At 45.3% G+C, this 22,723-nt stretch overlaps 1 protein-coding gene across 6 annotated transcripts in view; it reads right to left on the reverse strand.

The window, feature by feature from the left end:
- Window positions 1-22,723, reverse strand: part of LOC143291179 (uncharacterized) — a 73,689-nt gene that overhangs the window by 9,480 nt on the left and 41,486 nt on the right. Inside the window, exon 7 of one of the 6 annotated variants that reach the window (XM_076600896.1) lies at window positions 1,999-3,603. The exons of the other annotated variants lie outside the window; for them this stretch is intronic. Within the exon in view, the coding sequence (XP_076457011.1) occupies window positions 3,571-3,603 (33 nt within the window). The 3' untranslated portion in view covers window positions 1,999-3,570. Of the gene's footprint in view, window positions 1-1,998; window positions 3,604-22,723 lie in introns of those variants that run through there. 6 annotated transcript variants of the gene reach the window in all.

Here is a 22,723-nt window from a genome sequence, read left to right on the forward strand (position 1 = left end):
AGATTGAATAAACTGACAGTAAAGTATAACTATCTCAAACATTCCTGTAACAGAATTAAGCTTTATCATATAACAGAAACATAATCAATCAAAGTCAAACCAACTGGACCTTGATTCAAATATTCTGTGATCTGTCGGAGTAATAAATAATTATTCAATTTCAAAACATCTTCCAAGGACAAATATGTGTTCGGTGGAAACTGGTCAGTGAGTTTTTCAAAGACCAGTTGTTTTGTTCTAGGACACTTGACAAGTATGTGATAGACATTAACTTCTTTTCCGCATAAACACTGTATGTTTTTGCAATATTTTATACAAAGGGCATTCAAATGAAATCAATAAATTTGACTTTTGATTGTTCTTGACAGGGAGACAGATAATTATACAAGAAAGCCTTGGGATTGCTTGCTGTAAACTAATTGCATTTATACACTGACGGCAATATTGGCAGTCTGAATCTTTTGACCTATTTTTAAGCTGATCACAGGAAACTTTTTCAATACATCTATACACTCTTGTAAATCTAAAGGTATACTGAGAAGGACTGAGCCTTCACAACTCCACGCTGCCTTTCTGGCAGCCTGATCTGTCTGCTCATTTGAAGAAATCCCATGGTGTGAAGGCACCCAAAAGTTACATAAGTGCCTTTGTTTGACAATGTATAATGTGTTTTATTTCGTTTATTATCTCAAGACAGGATTTTTGATTCAGAAATCTAAGAGCATGCAACATTGATTTCAAATCTACACAGAGGAGTGTGTGTGTGTGTGTGAGAATGAGTGTGTGTGCATGTGTGTGTTTGTGTGCTGTTCATAATGCAAGGACAGTGAATGTATCTTTGTGGTTGATTTTGTATCTTGATATGATTGTTGCTTCTCTTCTGTAACATGTAATTTGTGCACCACCATAAGTGATTGTTTGTTGTTTGAATTTTCTTGAGATTTTTTTTTTTCTTGTAAATGTTATATTTCATTTGTGAAGTGCCATGAGCCTCTCTGTAAGGGAACAGCACTATGGGAGAGCACTTCACTATTACTAAGTGTGTAAATGATGTAATATGTGAAAAGATAAATGAAATATAAAATGCCTTGTATGTTATGGGCAGATGCACAGTAGTTACTGGGTAGGTGATACCTTTCTAGGTGTCCAGAAGAGTGGTGCCAGACATTACATGATGTATCCTGTCTGTGAAGTGATATGAAAGACATCAACAGTTGTGTCATTTATATGTAATATGTAATCTGTTGTTTATTTGTTCTCACTGACCTTTATTAGTAGCATCATTCTTTTTTCTGGCCTTTGCGCAGATCTTTTCCTTCCATCTGTATACTCTTCAATTCAGTAAATCAGTTATTTCTTTTGTACAGTCCCCTTTTATATACCACTCGGTTCAAAACTCGGCTACACACATGCACGCGCATGAAAAACATTTTTCTTGCTGCCTCTTTAGTAGTTTAAACATAAAATGTTGAAATAAAACTTGTTATTTTACTCCCTTTGCTCCTGATTTCCTCTGTGTAAGAGGACTGGCCCTTTCCTGTTAACCCATCATACTCTGATACTGTAGTTACATCTACATTGCCGAAATGACTGCTTAACACATCATCAGACTTTCCCGAATCTTCCTTCAACCACATCAAGATGTAGTCTCGAAGTATTGTCAAACCTTGAGGAAGATTGCATTTGTATCATGACTAACATGAACACAGTCCTAATGTGATATATGGTGGGATGTGTGGCTCAATTTGTTGACCTATGTCAACCAATTCAGCAGCAGATGAGCACAAACATGGCTGATGACACCAGTCTTACTGGTCGACTTCAGACAAACAAAATGTAAATTATAAGATTATATTGCAGACACTGATTGGTCTGAGTCACAAACTGGTCTGAATCTGACACATACAGCAGCACATCACGAGCTTGAAAATGCTGATTAGGTTCGTGTGCAACATGGAGGGTGTGCTCAAGTTTGTGGGCATGTGAAAGGAAATATGTGAATGCCATGAGAACATCAAAGTCGAAAGAAATAACATCAGTCTATCAATCAACCAAAAACACTTTATTAATCCACTTGGAAATCAACTTGTGCAATCACAATATATATATATAGTACAACAATACATGTACATAAATATATATATATGTATAAACATCCAGGAGATAAATCGTACATATAAGTAAAATGCACAAACACACACACACACACACATACAAACTCACGCACACACACATACAAACTCACACACACACACACACACTCATACAAACTCACGCACACACACATACAAACTCACACACACATACGTTAAGACCGTAAGGTATTGTACAACAAATATATATATAAAAACATGCAGGAGATAAATCATATAGAGAGAGTAAAATGCACACACACGCTCACACTCACACATGATTGTCACACCAATAAATTCAATACATTTAACATTAAGTTACGCAAAATCCATTACAGTAAAAAAAATTTTTTTTAAATCACTTCCAGAAAAGAAAAAAAAAAACCACTTCCAATCACACACACACGATGGCTGGCCCATGCTCAGCCACTCAGTCCCACATGCATGCATAATGTCTGCACCCATGCACTCACCTGATAGTGAAGTTCAGGGGTTGCTTGGAGGGGATGGGGATGGGGGATTAGTGTCACAGTCCTATGAGTGAGTGTTATTGCATGCTTTGATTGTGTGCGCGAATGGCTGTAGGAATGAATGAATGAATGCAACGATATCTTCTTGTGTGTGGAGCTCTGAATCTGCCACTTACAACATGTGAAAACCTGGCTTAAGTCAGAATTTTTCATTTCTGACATTTTTGTACTTTCTGAAAGTTTAAAATTCACAGATTAACACATGCAAAAAAACAGAACTGATCTATCTATCATAGGTTTTTTTTATTTTTTCAAATTTGGTGTGCCAAAAAGAACAAAATTAATGGGGAAATTCGCTCACGAAAAATACATACATTTGCCTGCTTATAACTTTAGAACAAGTATTATCTTGAACATGTAATTAAGTCAAAAGATTCAGAATTAAGTAATCCATAAATTTCTATATGAAAAATGTGCTGGAAAATTCATATTTTCTCTCAGTACTCAAACACTCAAACAGTACTCAAACACTCAAAGGCACGTCCAGGACTGATATCATGCAAGAGAGAGCAACAATGGCAACAGTGAATGTTTTTTTGTTTGTTTTTTTAATGAGACAAAAGCTGCATTTAACAAAAAATATTTCATGTCCCTAATGCTGATGAATCTTCTGAACTTCAACTTTAGATCCCAGATCAAAATAACTTTTTACTGAGGCAGTCAAGAGGTGTATTGCCACATCATCCCCTGACATGATTTCAGGAAAGCCTGAACACTGCCACATAATTCAAAGGCACTTGTGTGAAGAATCTCTAGATTTGATCAAAACAAACATTTCACTCCAAGATCAAAGTGTAATGTTTGGCAAAAGAGTTTGTTGGATCAAAACACAGAACTGATTAGAAACTTGCCTTTTATTATCTGGACAGATGAAGGAAATGTGGTATTTTTGTTTCCCAAATTTGTAGTCAGATGTACTGGCAGTACAGTTGCAACAGTTGCTGTCAGGGAAAACACATTTATGAATCTCTCTCTCTCTCCAGCTGTTTTAAAACATGATTGCTTTTGGGGGTTCACCCATGGCACACACACACACACACACACACACACACGCACTGATCTATTTTCTGATCAGCAGCAGCACATATGTCTTTATCCAAATTATTATGAATTACAAAGACCACAGAATGAAACACTGTCAATTACAATCTGTCTTAGAAAGCCTGAACTTTCAACAGAATTACCAATCTTGCAAAATTTCAATTGGAAACATGGCTAAATTCAAAGAATCGAAGTGAAATACTCCAAAGAGTACAGACCCTAATGTCATGTTTTTTTCGCACAGCTAAGAATAGTTGGTTGCAACTTCAGCTGCACCACAGATGTCAAGATAGGAAGTGGAGAGGAGAAGGAGGAAGAGATTTGACAGATAAGTTCGGCACGGCAGTTTACCCTCTTCCAAATCTGACTATTAAGTTCAACTGTTCTTTGGCACTACTAAAGCTGGCTTGTGCCAGACCTTTGTACCACTCACGGCCTCTTTCTCCCTTCCCGCCGCTTCTTTCCCACGCTTTCGCACTGTGCTGTTGTGTGTGTATCGAGCGGGCATGCTGTGTTTAGTGGTGTTAAAACTGATGTAATTTTTGACATCAAGTTTTCAGAAACTAGATATTTCTACATTTTGTTGTTTAATGTGTCTTGTGTAAGCTGGAAAAATTTGGGACAAAATACAGGTCTGTGAGTAAAGATTTTACTTGTTATTTCAAGTGTGTGTAAGTGATGTGTGCTGGGGTTCACTGAGCCAGCCACTGAAGATCCCTCACCCGCGGTGCACTGGTGAGTGTTGATACTGACACGCTTGGGAGAGGGAGGGGTGGCTGGGGCCGGGGGCATATTTCTTTGGCTTTAATCTGAGACCATATATTTTTTTAATGATAATAACAATACAAATAATAATAATAAAGTGGTGTAAGTTGTTGAAGTAACAGATGATTGTATGTCATTTGGAATAATGATGAAGAAGTAAAATAAATAAGTTACTGTTGTAGCAAATAATTGTTGTATATCAGCGTTACTTATGCATAAATGGAGATAAGTCGTAGAATCAATTAGTCGTAGCAACAAGCAGTTGTCTGTCATTCTTATTGTGGAAAGTAGTTGTTTCAACAACAAATACTTGTTTGTCGATATTATCTGTTTTGTTCGTGTCGGTTTTATTTTGGGGGGTCGATTCCATCCGAGATGGATCAAAGAGGAGGAGTTTGTATTATACTCCATGTTTGGTGTTACATATACTTACCATGTCAAACTGATGCAAACTAGGCCTATTGGTTTGCTCTGCTTGGCCAAATTTCGCGCGGCTAACAGTGAAAAGACGGGCCCGCCCGCTCTCAGCCAATCAAACGCCTCTAAAAGCTATAAGCGCTGAATCATTCCGTGGCCATGAACCAAAATGTCCCATGAGAACCACGGCGGAGACGCGGGGACGGACGGGCGGGCATTCGAGTTTGACATGGTAAGTATATGTAACACCAAACATGGTGCCCAGCTCGACGGAGCAGGAGAGCGTCCTAGAAAAAGAGATATCGCACCCACTCCTCATGGGGCTATATCTCAACTCTCGGACCCAGGCCCCGGTTTTTACGGCTGGTTGTTGGTGATTCCAAAGGTCTTGGGAGGGTGGAGACCAGTTTTGGATTTGTCCCCCCTCAACAAATTCCTCCCCAAAATCAAATTCAAGATGGACACACAGGCACAGATTCGGGAGACCATCCAACAAGGTGATTGGCCTACCTCTATCGATCGGGAAGATGTTTATTTTCATATACTCATCCATTCGGCATCCCATCGGTACCTGAGGTTCGTGTGGAGGGACAAGGGGTTCCAGTTCCCGGCCCTCCCATTTGGTCTGTCCCTTGCCCCTTTCCTGTCTACCAAGGTGGTGTGGGAATTGGTGTCCATCGTCCGCTCGGAATCCTTTTGTCTCTGTGTGTACCTGGACAACTGGCTTATCCTGGCCCAGTCGCAGGCCCTGTGCCTGAGTCATACGGCCAGACTTCTAGACCTTTGCTCCCAACTGGGCTTCCTCAGGGACCAGCAGAGATGCGATCTGTCCCCACGTCAGTCCTTCGACTTCTTAGGGATGAGATTCGACACGCGGTCCATGATAGTCTCTCTGGCGCCAGATCACTGGGACCGTCTGGCAGGTTTCCTCAGCCACTGGCGCCACTCCTCCCAAGATACAGCGTGGACACTTTCTTCCCTCTTGGGCATGATGGAGTCCACGGCACCTCTCATTCCCCGGGACAGGGTTCTCAAGCGCCCTCTCCAGAGGGCACTGAGGTTACGCCGGTCCCAGAGCACTCAGCCATGGGATACCCAGATATGTCTGGGCGAGTGGTTCCTCGAGGTGATATCAGAGTGGTTAATCACCCCCCTTCGGACACAGGGAGTGCCCATAGCCCCACCTACTCTTCAGGTGGCACTCTTCACAGACGCCTCCTCCCTGGGCTGGGGAGCCCACATGGACTCACTCCATGCAGCAGGGACTTGGTCCCCGGAGGAGCGCCTATGCCACATCAATGTTCTGGAACTGGAGGCAGTTCGCAGGGCTCTCCTGCACTTCATGGGGGAGGCCACTGGCAAGACCATCCGCTTGTTCACTGACAAGACGACGGTCGCATGTTATGTGAACAAATGGGGGGGAGCGCACTCGGCAGACCTCTCCATGCGGACCAAGGCTCTCCTCCGTTGGTGCCACAGCAAGGGCATTCCACTTTCAGCGAGACACTTAGCGGGAAAAACCAACATCTTGGCAGATGCTCTCAGCAGGTCCAAGAGTGTCATACGCACAGAGTGCACCCTGGACAAGGACAGCCTTCAGTGGGTGTGGGAACAGTGGTTTCGGCCGATGGTGGACCTTGTTCAACAAGAGACTTCCCACTTACGTCTCTTCGGTTGCCGACCCAGAAGTGTGGCACACAGAATGTAAGAATACAATAAACACAAGCCGCATGCAACAAAATAAGGCCAAAAGGATACGCTTAATAGCCGAAAAAAGCGTAAGACGAGACAGAGCGTAAACCTGACAAGATGGCGTGGAGAGCCTTGGCCAAAGGAATGATTCAGCGCTTATAGCTTTTAGAGGCGTTTGATTGGCTGAGAGCGGGCGGGCCCATCTTTTCACTGTTAGCCGCGCGAAATTTGGCCAAGCAGAGCAAACCAATAGGCCTAGTTTGCATCAGTTTGACATGGTACAGTATATGACACCAAATGATCATTCACTATCTGAACATTTAGAGCGTTTAAATTCCTTATGCAGACTGTGTGGGAGAAGGTCCAAGAGATCAGAAAAAGATAGGAGCAAACAACAGAAAACATGTGTCAGTGTTGCTTCAGAGATCAACACGTTTTTCAGCTTGAATGTGTTGGAAGATACGGAGGGAGTGCACTCAAACTCGATCTGTGCTTCTTGTTTCACAAAGATACAATTTCTACCAAAACGTGAAAACGCATCCACAACAATAGCCCGCACGTCAGCAGATATTGAAACAATGTCATATTTGTGGTGTCACTTTGACCCCAGTGTCCCAGCCAGCCAGTGTGCAGCTTGTTCACATTTTCAACAGCAGAGCATAGGCGGACGACCAGAGAAAAATCCAAAAAAAAGTTTCAGTTTAAGACCAAGCCCCCAACCAGACCGTCAGCCTGTTCAAGATGTTTCCTTTTCTGACACCTTGGATTCCACTTCAACGCCAGTTAAACATTTTAAAGTTGCACCTAAACGGCTTAGGCGAGTTCGCTCTGGTGTAGATAAAGCACTGTCTCCATTCAAAAATCACATTCTGAGGCCTTTGAGTCGTCTGAAGGCACCAATGACGAAACCAGAGGAAAGGTATTTCACAAAATGTGCCTACATTAAGCTGTCAAAGTCCAGAGATAGAATGACCATCAAGTGCCAAACTGGTGGACAAACACTCATCTTCCAAAAAATAAGGAAACCCCGGAAAAGATCATCACAGGCCCCAACACCACTGAGAAAGAAGAGAGCAAAAGTTATGAACAAAATCCGGCTGAATGTATCTGGAGACACGGAGCAAGATGCAGCCAAGCAACAGGGCACAGAACTGAAGACAGCATGTAAGGCACGGAAACAACTGGTCCTTAGTGAGGCCCAATGTACCCCAGTGTCTGTAACAGCAGAAGAAGGTGCAGCAGCGCGTTCAATACTAGGCATCAGTTTGACAAAATATAGAACGCTGAAATGTCTCTACAGAAGGCTTGGGGTACATTACGCCAGTGAAAAGAAAGAAAAAGCAGCACAACTGAAAGCACAGCATGCAGGAGTAGAAGGCCAGATGAGAACTCTAGAAATCTGGAATAAGGATGCAAAGGAGATGGAGCTGGTTCCAACACCTTGTGCAGGAATCAAGAATGTCCCAGATTATGTCACCAAATTGCTGGATGATTATGACAGTCAGGGTCGACTGTCATGGCATGATGGCAGCATTCCAGAGGACGAAATTTGGATTAAGACTGGAGGTGATCATGGTGGTGGGTCATTCAAACTGATGCTCCAAGTAGCAAACCTAGTCAATGCCAATTCCAAGTTCAATACTAGTGTCTTTAATATTGCTGAATGCAAAGACACTCCAGAGAACCTGAGAAGGCTACTAGGTCCATACAAAGACCAAATCACTGAACTTGAGACCATGCAGTGGAGAGGCAAACAAACACGCGTTTTTGTCTTCGGGGATTATGAATTCTTGACCAAACTGTATGGCTTGTCAGGTGCACAGGGAATCCATCCATGTCTGTACTGTACGGCAACAAAATCAGTGATCCAACACCCCCCCGAATGCAATGAAGGAAACGTCAAACTAAGGTCAGTCGCTCAAATCAAGAGCGATTACATGAAGTATCGCTGTGCAGGAAAAAACAAGAAAAATGCACAGTTGTACAACAATGTGGTCAGAAAACCAGTATTAGACATAGACCTGGAGCAGGTGACACCACCCTACCTTCATATCTTGCTGGGCATTGTCAAGAAACATCACGACCTGTTGGAAGAACAATGTCATAATTTGGATGAACAGCTAGCAAAATCAGTTGCCAGTGATAGAGACAGTACCCAATTTGACAGCTTCTCTGCACCATTTCAGAAACATGTCATGGACATCAAGAAGCTCAGGGGGCAGCAGAGCTATCTGAAAAATCTCAACTGCCAAGCAAAATGCAAGAACAGCAAATAGCTTCAGAAAAAGATTGAGAAACAAAAAGAAGTTATCAAAGAAACAAAAACAAAAATGACTTCGTTGCCAATTCGAACTGGGCCAATTGCTGCAAATCTGGACAAGACTCTGCAGGAAAACAGGATCTGTCCCCAAGCTTACCATGCAAGGGCATTGGTCGGAAACCACTGCAACAAATATTTGAATGAAGACGTGTACAGAAGTATCTGTCAGAGTGTCATTGACATGACTGTTGAGGTCACCAAAAACAAGGACATTCAGGAAAGGGCCAAAGTTATCTGTGGTAAATTTACTCATCTGAACTCTTTTTTTCAGATGTGCATCAGCGCATAACACACCAACGAGCCATCTGTGAAGATGAGGTTGATGACATAGAAAAATCAATCCAAAGCTACATGGCATTTTACAGACAAGTCTTCCCCAACATTGCAGTGATTCCAAAACAACATCTGTTGGAATAGCACTGCACTCCCTGGATCAGAAGATGGGGAACAGGAATGGCACTGTTAGGGGAACAGGGAGGCGAGGAGACACATGCCACTGTCAACAATTTGTTGAGGAGAGTGTGGGGACTGAGGAGCAAACAACAGCAGCTCAAGACTCTCTTGACAGAACAGCTGACAATTGTGGCACCCTCGTTACAGAACGCGTTTTCTCAGCCACAGAACAAAGAGTTATGATCCCATGCGCACACACATGCACGCTCGGGTACACGCAGACACACACTCATGCAGAAACAGACACACAAACATACACACGCAAGCACGCACTCTCTCTCTCTCTCTCTCTGCAACACATGCCCCCATGGTCAAACGGCCAACACCAGCCTCCGTGGTCATACGGCGGCACTGTTTACAGACCCATGGTAGCACATTTCCCTCCCCCTGTGAACCACACTGCCTTCCCCATCCACACACCACCGCCACATATGTGGTACAACTGGCCATTCATGGTGCCACCACCTGCCTTTCCCCCTTTTGGCTGTAACTTCTAAACTGAAATCCGCGTGCGCGCGGTTGTGTGTGTGTGTGTGTGTGTGTGTGTGTTTTCATGACAAACTTTGAATCCTGTGAAGTTGCAATTAACTTTGAACCTTGAACCTGGCAGTTCGCACACTGATCAACAATCTCTACAATCCTAAATCTGGTGCTAAGTTCTATGGCACTACTGTATCATGAACAGACTCTCAAGAAATTGTGTACTTTAAGAAATCAATTGACATTTCACTTTTTTTTTTTTTTTTTTGCTCTTCCTATATGCTTTTTTTTTTTTCTTTGTTGTTGTTGTTGTGTGTGTGTGTGTGTGTGTGTGTGTGTGTGTGTGTGTGTGTGTTTTTGTTTTTCAACATTATTCTTTGTTGTGTTTTCTTTTTCCTTTTCTTTAATTTTTTTTTCTTTTTTTTTTCTTTCTAAGTGCACTACATTTCTCAGAGCAATTTATTAAGAACTTGGCATTGACTGATTTGTTGCTCTCCCCTGTATGTTTTCAGTCTCTATCAGCGTTAAAAGTCCAAATTCTCACTTTTTATTTGTTACAAGACTTCTTCTTCTTCTTTATTTGATATTTTCGCTGTATCGTTGTTCTCCGATAATTTGTGTTGGACTGTGCCGCGGTTCTCAAATTTTGCTGTGCCGTGGTTCAGTAACCGAAATTTGCCACGGTTCTTTAACTGTGCGCTGTGCAGCGGTTCCCTGACTGCGCTGTGCCGTGGTTCTTTAATTGTGTGCTGTGCCGTGGTTCTTTAATTGTGTGCTGTACCGCCGTTCCTTAATTGTATGTTGTGCCGCGGTTCTCTGTGTTGTGCCGCGGTTCCCTGTGTTGTGCCGCGGTTCCCTGACTGTGTTGTGCCGCGGTTCTCTGTGTTGTGCCGCGGTTCTCTGACTGTGCTGTGCCGCGGTTCTCTGACTGTGTTGTGCCGCGGTTCTCTGTGTTGTGCCGCGGTTCCCTGACTGTGTTGTGCCGCGGTTCCCTGACTGTGCTGTGCCATGGTTCTCTGTGTTGTGCCGCGGTTCTCTGACTGTACTGTGCCGCGGTTCCCTGACTGTGCTGTGCCGCGGTTCCCTGACTGTGCTCTGCCGCGCTTTTTTGTTGTTGAAGCTTTCAATCTGCTTTGTTGCTTGCCGTTTGCTAGATACAGGATTGTGTCTGACTGGTGAACGCTATCCTGTGGTGTTGTCAGTACTGCTCTGTCCAGCAACGGCCAAAAACAGACATTTGCTCGATCTACATTCATTTTTTGTGATTATCTTACTTTTTTCCCTTTGTGCTTTTCCCCTGCAGGTATATAGTTTTGTCAAATACTCCTTACTATTAGTCTACACTATGGGTACTAATGTGCTACAGTCTGACTTGTCTACTAATGAGAAAGGACTACGGCTTGGACACCTGAATGTTTATCATTTGTACAATAAGCTTCAAAATGTCTGCATGCTCCTAAATGATTCTCCTCCTATTCATATACTCGGGCTCAGTGAAACACACCTTGATTTCCGATTCAGCAATGAGGCCTTATCCATACCTAACTATGATTTCATTCGCCGTGATGGAAATCAGTATGGTGAAACAGGATTAGGGATATACATTCATCAAAGTATTTCCCATTTTACAAAAAGACGACCTGACCTAGAAACCAACAATGTGGAATGTATGTGGTTACAGGTCAAACCTTCAAAGTCCACCCCTCTCCTTGTAGGCTTTCTGTATAGAAATCCCTCAGCTAGATTCCCTTGGTATGATGACTTTGTACAAATGATGGACAATGTTTATGAACATAAACAAAATGTCATTCTGCTAGGAGATTTCAACATTAACCTGTTTAAACCACAACCCGCATGGGAATCAACTACTACTCTCTTTGGTTTGCATCAACTCATTCACAGTGCAACCAGAATCACGAAGACGTCATCCACACTACTTGACCATATTTACACAAATAACAAAGATCTGGTGCACAACATAACAGTGTCCAACAAAAGCATCAGTGACCATTGTCCAGTTATCTGTACATGGTCTTGTAAACTTCCTCGGAAACAAAGCAAGGGCCACACAACGATCCAATACCGCTCTTTCAAAAAATTCAGTTCCACTGCATTTTTTCTTGATTTGAGCTTGGCACCCTTCCATGAAGTATTCATGACTGCAGATCCCACTCAAGCATTAACAGTATGGTATGAAACCTTTCTTGCAGTCGTTGACAGACATGCTCCTCTTCAGACGAGGAGAGTAAAACACAAAACACTTCCGAACTGGTTGACGCACGATCTCATCGTAGCTATGGCATTAAGAGATGTTTTAAAAGCTGCTGGGATGGAGACCGAATACAGAAAACAAAGAAATAAAGTGTGTGATTTAGTTAAACAAGCAAAGTCAGATCATTTTAAGAACCTTATCAACAGCAACAGAGACACAGCAACACTATGGCGTGCTGTTAATGAAATTACAGATCAGTATAAAAAGAAAACAAATGCTGTCTCAACTATGTGGACAACGGATTCACTCAATGACCATTTTCTAAAAACAGCTCAGTCAACACAGACATCTACAAACTACCTTCCTTCAGAATGTTATATAACCCCCCAGAGGTTACAAACATTTTGTCAAGAACGTCTTAAATCTGATCCATTCACTATTCCCCCACTTACTGTTCATGAAGTTGGATCCTTAATCTCAAATCTAAAGAATGAAAAGGCAATGGGTCCAAACAGTTTAAACGCATCTGTTCTCAAACTTGCTTTGCCCTACATAGTAGACTCCCTTACATATATTTACAATTTTTTGCATTGAACAGAACAACATTCCAGCTGCGCTAAAAACAACAAAAGTAATCCCACTGCCAAAATCAAAAGATATTACAGATCTCAACAACTTTAGACCAATATCCCTACTGTCCGTTGTTTCCAAGCCTCTCGAAAAGCACGTCCACAAACACCTTATGAAACACATGGAGCAAAACAACCTCTTTCATCCCCTTCAGTCCGGCTTTCGCCGTTATCACTCCTGTCACACAGCATTAACCCGACTTTGCGACACGTGGTTATCTGCAATTAATCATAACAAGATCACTGGAACAGTTTTCCTTGATTTCAAGAAGGCCTTTGATCTTGTGGATCACGAAATACTGATAAACAAATTAAATGAATATACTCAAAACCAGTCAGCTGAAATGAAATGAAATTATGGTGCTTAGAGCCTCGACGACCACTAAGGCCATCTCAAGGCTATCGCCGCGTCAATTACTGCTACAAGGCTAAAAAAAAACCAACCAATTAAAACGAGTCACCACTTCAAACTTTCCACTCCAAAGTTAAAAAAAAACTTCCATAGTTTAAAACCTTCAAATCTGGTTAAAAAGGTTCACTTCTTTTAAGAAGTCCATCAGCGCCCACGGAGGGACATCACGAAACAAAGTCTTCAAAGAAACCGCCGTGTAATGTCTGCGTCTAACGTCATGCAGATCCCAACAGTCAAGGAGCACGTGTTTCACGGTGAGAGGTTCGTCACAGGGAACGCATCGAGGGGCCTCCCCCCCCTTCAACAAGTAGAATGAGTAAAAAAAGTGTGCCCCGTACGCAGTCTGCACAGCACAGATTCCTCCTTTCTGTTCTTCACCCCCGAAGGGAGGGTCTCCCCCAGGTCTGGACGGATCTGGAAGAGCTTGTTGTCCATCTGGGTGTTCCACTTCTCTTGCCAAAGATCCTTAACGTAAGTATTGACCTTCCGCTTCATGTCTGTATAGGGTACCAAGGATCTGGACAATTCTTTCTTTACAGCGTTCCTGGCCAGCAGGTCCGCCCTTTCGTTACCACGAATGCCAACATGTCCGGGAACCCAGGCCAACACAACCTCGTATCCTTTCTTCGTTGCGAGAGTAAAAGTTTCATAAAATTCCAGCAGTTTGGGATGAGTGATATTCCTGCAGGCGATCGCCTCCAGGGCTGATAAGGAGTCGGAAAAGATCATGAATCTCTTCTGTTTGGAAGAGAGAACCATTTTTAACCCCAGGACCAGTGCGGTCAGTTCCGCGGTGTATACCGAGCTGTCAGACAGGATGTGTTCCGTTGAGGGCCGGTCAGGAAAGGCGGGACAGAATGCAGATGCGGCGACTCCGTCCTCTGACTTGGAACCGTCAGTGAAGATGCCTTGAAAGGTGGGGAATTTGTGGCACAGTTCCGAAAAGTAGGTTCTGTAGGCCAGAGAACTGGTGGTGTCCTTACGGTACGAGGCCAGATCGAATCGGACCTCAGGTGTTGTAAAGGTCCACGGGGGGCTGTCAGGGAACTTAGAGAAATCTGAGATGCCACTGACATCCAGATCGGCATTTTCCAAGTGCGGCTGAATGCGGAGTCCGAGAGGAGGGATGCAGTTTGGGTTGTCTGTAAATTTCTTATCGAAAGGGTTGTTGAATACAGCATCGTAAGCAGGGTTTGTAGGTTCCGAAAACAATTTCAAATAATAGTTCAGGGTCAGCTTCAGTCTGCGGTTGGAAAGAGGTGGTTCCCCCGCCTCTGCGTACAGGCTGTGCACAGGGGTGGTGCGGAAAGCACCTAAGCTGAGACGGAGCCCTTGGTGGTGTACAGGGTCCAACAGTTTCAGGTAGGACGGTCTGGCCGAGCCGTATACAACACTTCCATAATCCAGTTTGGACCGGACCAGGGCTCTGTAGAGGTGCAAGAGAGTCCTCTTATCAGCACCCCAGTTCGTGTGTGCCACAACTCGGATGATGTTCAGGGCTTTTAGGCAAGATATTTTCAGCTGTTTAATGTGGCTGAGAAAATTCAGCTTCTGATCGAAGACGACCCCTAGAAATCTGGCTTCCTTGACCGCCGGGATGGTGGATGTTCCCAGACGGATTTCAGGGTCCTGATAGAATTGGCGAAAATTATGAAAGTGGATGCATTCAGTTTTGGAGGACGAAAATGTGAAGCCATTCTCCTCTGCCCAACACTGGATTTTGTTGACGCAGAGCTGAAGCCGTCGCTGGATGCTGGCGTACGTGCTGCCGGTTGCATATAAGGCAAAATCATCCACGAACAGCGAGCTGTCCGATCCTTTCTGAACGGATTGAACGATGTCATTAATTTTGATGCTGAACAGAGCCGGCGACAGGATGCTCCCCTGCGGGACACCCAGCTCCTGCTCGTGAATGTCGGACAGGGTGGTGCCGACTCTCACCTGGAATTGTCTGTCTTGTAAAAAATTGTGGATAAACTGAGGCAGGTGTCTTCGGAAGCCGAGCTTGTGCAAGTCGGAAAGAATACCAAATTTCCACGTGGTATCGTAAGCTTTCTCCAGGTCAAAAAATATGGCCACCACATGTTGTTTGTTGATGAAAGCATTTCTTATCGTGGTTTCCAGACGAACCAGATGGTCAACGGTAGAGCGATGCTTGCGGAAACCGCATTGTTCCTTCGCCAGAAGGCCGTCGGTCTCTAGTTTCCACATCAGTCTACCGTTGACCATCTTCTCCATCAGTTTGCAGACGCAGCTGGTCAGTGCAATTGGGCGGTAGTTGGAGGGGTTCGAGGGGTCTTTTCCCGGTTTCGGCAGTGGGATTATGAGGGCTTTCCGCCAGGAGGGTGGAAAGAAACCTGTGACCCAGATGTGGTTATAAACTTTAAGCAGGGTGTCCAGACAGGTTTGGGGAAGGTGCTTTAGGAGTTTATAATGGACTTCGTCCATTCCTGGACAGGAATCCGTACAGGTCTGAAGGGCAGATTTAAGTTCGTTCATTGTGAAAGGAAGGTTGTAATTCTCTGTGTTGTCGGAAAAGAAGTTACATGGTGTTTTTTCTGACAGGTTTTTGGTTTTAAGAAAGCGAGCAGATTTGTTAGCAGATCTCGAGTTCTGTTCTATTGTGGAGGCAAGCAAATTGGCAACTGCTTTCTTCTCTGTGACCAGAGCGTCTGAAAGTTTAAGATGGTGGAAGGTCGGGCATGCGTTTTTGCCCTTAATTCTTTTTAAAACCCTCCACACTTTCTTCTTGGGTGTGTTGGAGGTTAAGGAAGAGCAGAAATCTCTCCAAGACTTCCTCTGGCTCTTTTTAAAAACATACCTGGCTTTCGCCCTCAGCTGTTGATGGGTTCGAACGCTATCGGACTCCGGTCTCCGAAAGACGCGTCGCTGCGCTCTCTTCCGAGACTTGTGGGCCTCCCGACATTCCGCGTTGAACCAGGGCGTTCTAGGGACCTGAGGCTTGGAGGTAGACGATGGGACTGCTGCTTTGGCGCAATCTAAAACGATCCGAGTCAGAGTGTCAGCAGGGTCCTTGCTTTTCAATACTGTTTCTTCCTGCAGCTCCGCTCTTATCTTGGTGGTAAAAAAACTCCAGTCTGCTTTGTCGTAGTACAGGCGGTCAGGCAGAGAGTCACCTTCTCCATCTGTGGGGCGGAGGACGACAGGAAAGTGGTCACTCCCGTGCAGATCGTCGTGCACTTTCCACTCGTAGTCCAGGACCAACGATGGATCGCAGACCGACAGATCTAAACACGAGAGCTTTCCAGAGGACAGATGCAGGTAAGTGGGAGACTTGTCGTTAAGACAGCACAAGTCCATGTCAGAGAGAAGGTTTTCTAAGAGAAGACCTCGGGCTGATGTCATCTCACTTCCCCAGAGCGGGGAGTGTCCGTTGAAGTCGCCCAACAGTAAAAACGGACGTGGGAGCTGGTCGACCAGGTTCATGAGGTCCTGCCTCAGAACACGGACGGAAGGGGGAAGGTAGAGAGAGCAGACAGTGATGGTTTCCTCGAGCGTGACTCTGACTGCCACCGCCTGTAAAGGGGTGCTTAAAAGAACTGTACTGTATAAAAGGGACTTTCGAATAAAAAGAGCGACACCTCCCGTCAACCCCTCTTGCTTCGGTTGAGCGGGTTTAAAAACGGAGTTAAAACCAGAGAGAGATAAAACCTTGCCATCTCTTTGCAGAGTCTCCTGCAGTGCCAGCACTGAAGGTTTCAAAGCACGACAAAGCAGCTGGAGTTCCTGGAAGTTGGCATAGAATCCCCGGATATTCCAGTGGATCACTGCCATTAAAAAGGTTTTTTTTAAAAAAAAAATAAAGCAGCAGCCTATTCCATCGCTACCCCCTGCTCCTCCACTTGCGGTGGCTCAAGGTCCGCCAGGATGGAATATTTGTTCTTTGACATAAATTTTTCGGGTTCCGACCGGGTCGGAATATCCACCACCTCGGCCCCTCCCGATCCCGCCGTGGCCGCAGCCCTCCCCTCCTTGAGTTTTGGAGGTGCGGGGGGCTTCCGGCCACTTCCGCCAGCCCGAGGGCCAGGCAGACGAGAGACGGGGCGAGGGGGGCCGGGGGGTGGGGTGGGGCGGGAGGCGGACAATGTGCCTCCGCCCGAGGCTTTTCTCTCCCGCCCAGCAGCCCCTGAGGACTGCCGCGCAGGATGGGAAGGGGTGGACACAGCGCCTCCACCCAAGGCCAACGGTTCCGACGAGGCGGTTAAGTCGTCCGTCTGCGTTCCTGTGGACGTCGTCTGGACTGCGACGTCCACCGTCCCGGATCTGACGACAGAGGCATACGACGTCCTAGGCGACGCGGCCTCCACCTGTTTCCTTGCCTCAAAGAAGGAAATTTTCTGTTCTGTCTTGACTTTCTGAATTTGTTTTTCTTTCTTCCAGGCGGGGCAGTCCTTCGATGAGGACGGGTGGCCACCTCCGCAGTTCGCACACAGGGCTGCACTGACGCAATGGCCTGGTGCGCCGCCTTCGAACAGGTGCCACATGCCTCTTCCTCCTTACATCTGTCTCTCACGTGTCCGAATTTCTGACACTTAAAGCATCTCAGAGGGGACGGTACGTACAGGCTGACATTAACTAGCAGGTATCCGACCCGAATGTCCTTGGGGACATCCGGGCAGCAGAAGGTGAGGAAGAAAGTGTTGGTCGGGACTCTGTCCGACCCCTTCCTCACCGTCACCCTGTACACATCGGTCACTCCCTGAGAGGACAGTTCGCTCTTGATCTCGGCCTCAGACACACCTTTCAACTCCGGGCATCTGATGACTCCCTTTGAGCAGTTGAGACCTTTGTGAGGGGAAATCTTCACTGCCCTATCCACGAAAGTGGTCGCCTTGAGAAGGAGCTGTGTCTGTCTTTTGGATTCTGTCTGTACTAAAAACGCTCCGCTCCTCAGCCTCTTGATGGATCTGAGCGATCCTGCCAGACACTGAAAGCCCTTCTGGACAGCGAAGGGGCTGAGAGCCGACAAGGGCTTGTCGTCATCAGCGCCCTCCATCACTAGCCACGATGGCCAAAAACCAGAGGTCTCGACGACCTCCGACTCAGAGTCTGAGTCGTCCGTTCCCTGTCGTCGTCTTTTTCCGAGTTTGGGGGGGTGTATTTGTTTAGGATTCATGTTGAAAGAAAAATGTGAATTCATCCCTCCCTTACCCACCCACCATGGGGTCCAACTTAGGGGCCAGGGTCAAGGGAACACCAGCTTGACCCCTTCCAGGTTTCGGGAGGGATATACAACCAGCAGCCCAGCTCCAACGTGCTCCCCCCCGATCATGCCCAGCTCCCGGGGACAGAGAGCCGAGCACTACGGGGGTTACCTTCGTCAGCCACTAAACTGCCAGTCTTGACCCAGCCCCACGAAGGGGTAGCCGATTGACACACACGGGCCAATGTGTGCCGCCTGTCTTAGGAGAGGTCCGAGCCAAAGGGATGTGTTGACAGCAGCGTGCTCTCTCAATCCCCAGGATCTCATTCCCCTCCATCACAGGTCGCGCCGCACGGCAAACACGGCGGGCCTTAAGAAGGCCGCAGAGAAAAAAAGAATGTGGAAAAGAAGGCTTGATGGGGAGCTGAGGACAGAAAAGAGGCGGTAAAAAGAAGAACAAAGAATAGCGAAAGGGACAGTGGGTCACATTTAGTTTGGGCCTCACTCACGACCTGTTCGGCATGGGAAGCCCTATCAGGGGCATCAGTACAAAACCACCACTTATTCAGCCCTAACAACTACGATGGCTATGTAGGCTGTCAATTAAGACCTGGGACCAGAGCACCAAACCCCAAGAAGCACTGATGCCCCCGCCGACATAGCTCGCTCGATCACTGGCCACTAAGCCTCCCGACCACGACAAGGTAGTGACCCTCCCGGGAGTGGGTCAGGAGAACACCAGCCTGACCCCCTCCAGGTTTCGGGAGGAACCAGTCAGCTGGCTCATTCTTCCGGTCTTACCTGGAAAACAGAACACAGCGTGTTTACTAAATGGTCACGTACTCTTCTGAAGGTCATGTAGATCGTGGTGTACCGCAAGGCTCTATTCTTGGACCTCTACTCTTTTGCATCTATATAAATGACTTGCCGATGCGCATATCACCTGGCAACGTCATCTGCGATCTGTTCGCTGATGACAGTTCTCTTCATTGTAGAGACACCGACATCGCTGTTGGACAATCATCGCTACAACAGGGAATAAATGACATCTTAGACTGGTGTTACCAGAATCACATGGAACTTAACCCACATAAGACAAAAAGTATGGCACTGACATCCAGACAAAAACACCAACGTAAGCCTCTCACTCTAAAACTTGAGGTAAACAAGAACCCAGTTGAACAAGTTTGTGAGCACCGCGGTCTTGGGGTAATAATTGATAAAGAACTAAACTGGCAAGCTCATATTAACCATGTCTGCAAACAGTTAGCTCACAATCTGTTCTTACTCAATAAACTTAGACATTATGTCGATGCTCCAACCCGAAAATTATTCTTCGGGGCACATTGTCTTTCTCATATCAATTATGCATCTACAATCTGGAGCAATGCCAGTCACAACCAGCTCAAAAAAAATTAACTCATTACATAGACCAGCTGCTAAACTTATTCTACCCGACCACTCACTATCAACAGATGAGAAATTAACAAAACTGGAAATATTACCACTGTACAAGCAATTTGAATACAATAGAATGGTCCTCATGTTCAAAGTACACAACCACATGTCACCACCGTACCACAGTGAATTTGTTCAAAGGGCAACAGAGCGTTACGATTCAGATAATTATATTCTGCCTCATGTGCGCACTGACTTGTACAAATCTAGCTTTGCATTTTTTGGACCATCTATTTGGAACTCTCTTCCTACGTTCGTCAAGACAGGCGATTCATTATCGTCCTTCAAATCAAGGGTACGAAAACTTCTGCTCCACAAACAATAGACCCCCAAACCAAATATAACCGGCCTAAACACATCATGCCCTTTGTGAAATGTATGCGCTGTCTGTTCCTTTACATACACTAACATGTTTCATCTTATTTTCAACCTTTTGTGATTTTTATGTATTACATGCAAGCTATTGATTGGATGTTATTGCCTGCCACATCAGCGTCAGGTTTCTCATCACTGTTGTATATGTACAGTGATATAACTATATTTCTCTGTTCTGTTTATATATTTTCATTTCAGTCGTGCCTCTTTCCTGTATTCTGTGTGGTGATTAATTTGACAGTCTTAATAACCCCTTTACTTCTTGATTTTTTTTCTTTTCTTTTTGTTCAATATCTGCTATTGTACTACAATATGATCTGTAATGTACTACAATATGATTTGATACCTAATTATGTTTATGTATACGTATGCATACATATCTGTATGTACATGTAGACATATGCATGCATGTGGGTATATGTGCAAATATGTATATGCATAAGGGTGTGTGTGTTTGGGGATGAGTGTGTGCATATGTGTGTGTTTGGGTGGGTGTGAGTGTGTGACAGTGTTCCCTTCATTATATTTTTTATGATGATGATGGTCCGTTGATTAGTATTATAATCATCATCATTAGTAGTAGTAGTAGTATTAGTGGTAGTGGTAGTATTTACTATTGTTATTATTGTTGTGTCTTATCGTTACTGTTTTTGTTGTCACAAGGACAGATTGGAAGACTAGGCAATGCCTAAAATCTTTATCCTTGAGTAATAAAAGTTTTTGAATCTTGAATCTTGAATCTCTCACTCACACACACACACACACACACACACACACACACACACACACACACATACACACACACTTACATGCAGATCGGTTATCGGTGCATATGAGTAAGAGAGAGGGGAACAGGGAGAGAATGGATACAGAGAGACACAGAGAGTGCAATCTGAATTAATTTTGAGCTTTTGAATCCCTAATTTACTTCCAATCTCTCTCTCTATATATATATATGTGTATATATATATATATATATATATATATATATATATATTAGTGGACGCAAATACTCTCTCTCTCTATATATATATATATATATATATTTGTGGACGCAAATACTCTCTCTCTCTCTCTATATATATATATATATTAGTGGACGCAAATAAAAAGTATTTCATTCCGGTGGGGAGCGGACAAGGGGCTGGCCCTTGGTGCTCCCGGCAACCCAGTGTGCACCCTAGGTGCACCCCAGTACGGGTAGAATGGGGGTAACCACCCGTGGGCACCAGCCATACTGTGACCCGAACCCCAAGGGTCACTGGTGCGTTGACCTCCATGAAGGGAACAACCTGGCCAAGTCGGAGGGAGGTCAGGTCCGACTTGGGTGTCAGTCCCGCCCGAAGACGAGCGGGCTGACTGCCCGGAACCGCCTGACACGCACGGGCCTCCCCCAGCAGGGGAGACCGGCCGGATAGCGGGAAGACCTGCAGAGCAGGTTGCCACGCGCCCCGAATCCCCTCCCGTGGGGAGACTGGGGTGGCTTGGCCCGGGGTGGGCAAAGTAGAGATCCCCCCCCGGAACCAAATTTTTCTCCCCCCCCAAAAGGAGGTGGGGGAGGGGGGTCGACAGAGAAGGGAGGAGGGGGAACAACAATGGGGCACGTGAGGGCCGTCTCCGAGTGGGGACCCGGGTAATGGCCGGGCGCGGCCTCCCCTTGGGAGTCCGCGCCTAGCTGCGAGTCCCCACAGCACGGAGATGACTTGCCATTCACCCTTCTCCCTGCCTCGCGCTGGGACACCTCGGGAGGCGACACTCGTACCTCTTTCCCCCCGGTCCCCTTCATGACCGTTTTACTGGTACGAACGTCGCCTCCGCGATCAGCGTCTAACGACGCATCGCCGCAGTCCGTATCGGGAGGAATCATGAGCTCCGGGCCTGGGAGAGTCTCTTACCGAGTCTCAATCCCAGCATCATGATTCCCTGCCTTCGTGGTATGGCACACGAGGCATGGAACCCGCGCTTAGGCACCCAGCGAAAATCCGACCCCCAACAGAGAAAGGAAAGACAGGATCGACTTAGAGGCAGAAAAAATCGAACGAATCGAGGGTGCCGAGTCGAATCGAGTACACAGAATGTAAGAATACAATAAACACAAGCCGCATGCAACAAAATAAGGCCAAAAGGATACGCTGAATAGCCGAAAAAAGCGTAAGACGAGACAGAGCGTAAACCTGACAAGATGGCGTGGAGAGCCTTGGCCAAAGGAATGATTAAGCGCTTATAGTTTTTAGAGGCGTTTGATTGGCTGAGAGCGGGTGGGCCCGTCTTTTCACTGTTAGCCGCGCGAAATTTGGCCAAGCAGAGCAAACCAATAGGCCTAGTTTGCATCAGTTTGACATGGTACAGTATATGACACCAAAATATATATTAGTGGACGCAAATAAAAAGTATTTCATTCACCAGAGACAATAAATAGGAGTTTGTGCGTGTAGATGATAGATCTTATGTGCATAATCACATGAAAGCAATATATGGATGTCTAAACTTTGTATTTATCTATGTGTTAGTTGACATCTATGTAAGTAGTTATTATTGTAAATATTTGATTAGATATCTAGAACCATGCATGGCTTGGGTTTTAAGCTTGTGATAAGATTAAGAAAAAATATCTCAAGCAATCGAACAGTGACTAACAACATT

Source organism: Babylonia areolata, chromosome 16 (genome assembly GCF_041734735.1).
Source record: "Babylonia areolata isolate BAREFJ2019XMU chromosome 16, ASM4173473v1, whole genome shotgun sequence".
Taxonomy (NCBI): domain Eukaryota; kingdom Metazoa; phylum Mollusca; class Gastropoda; order Neogastropoda; family Buccinidae; genus Babylonia; species Babylonia areolata.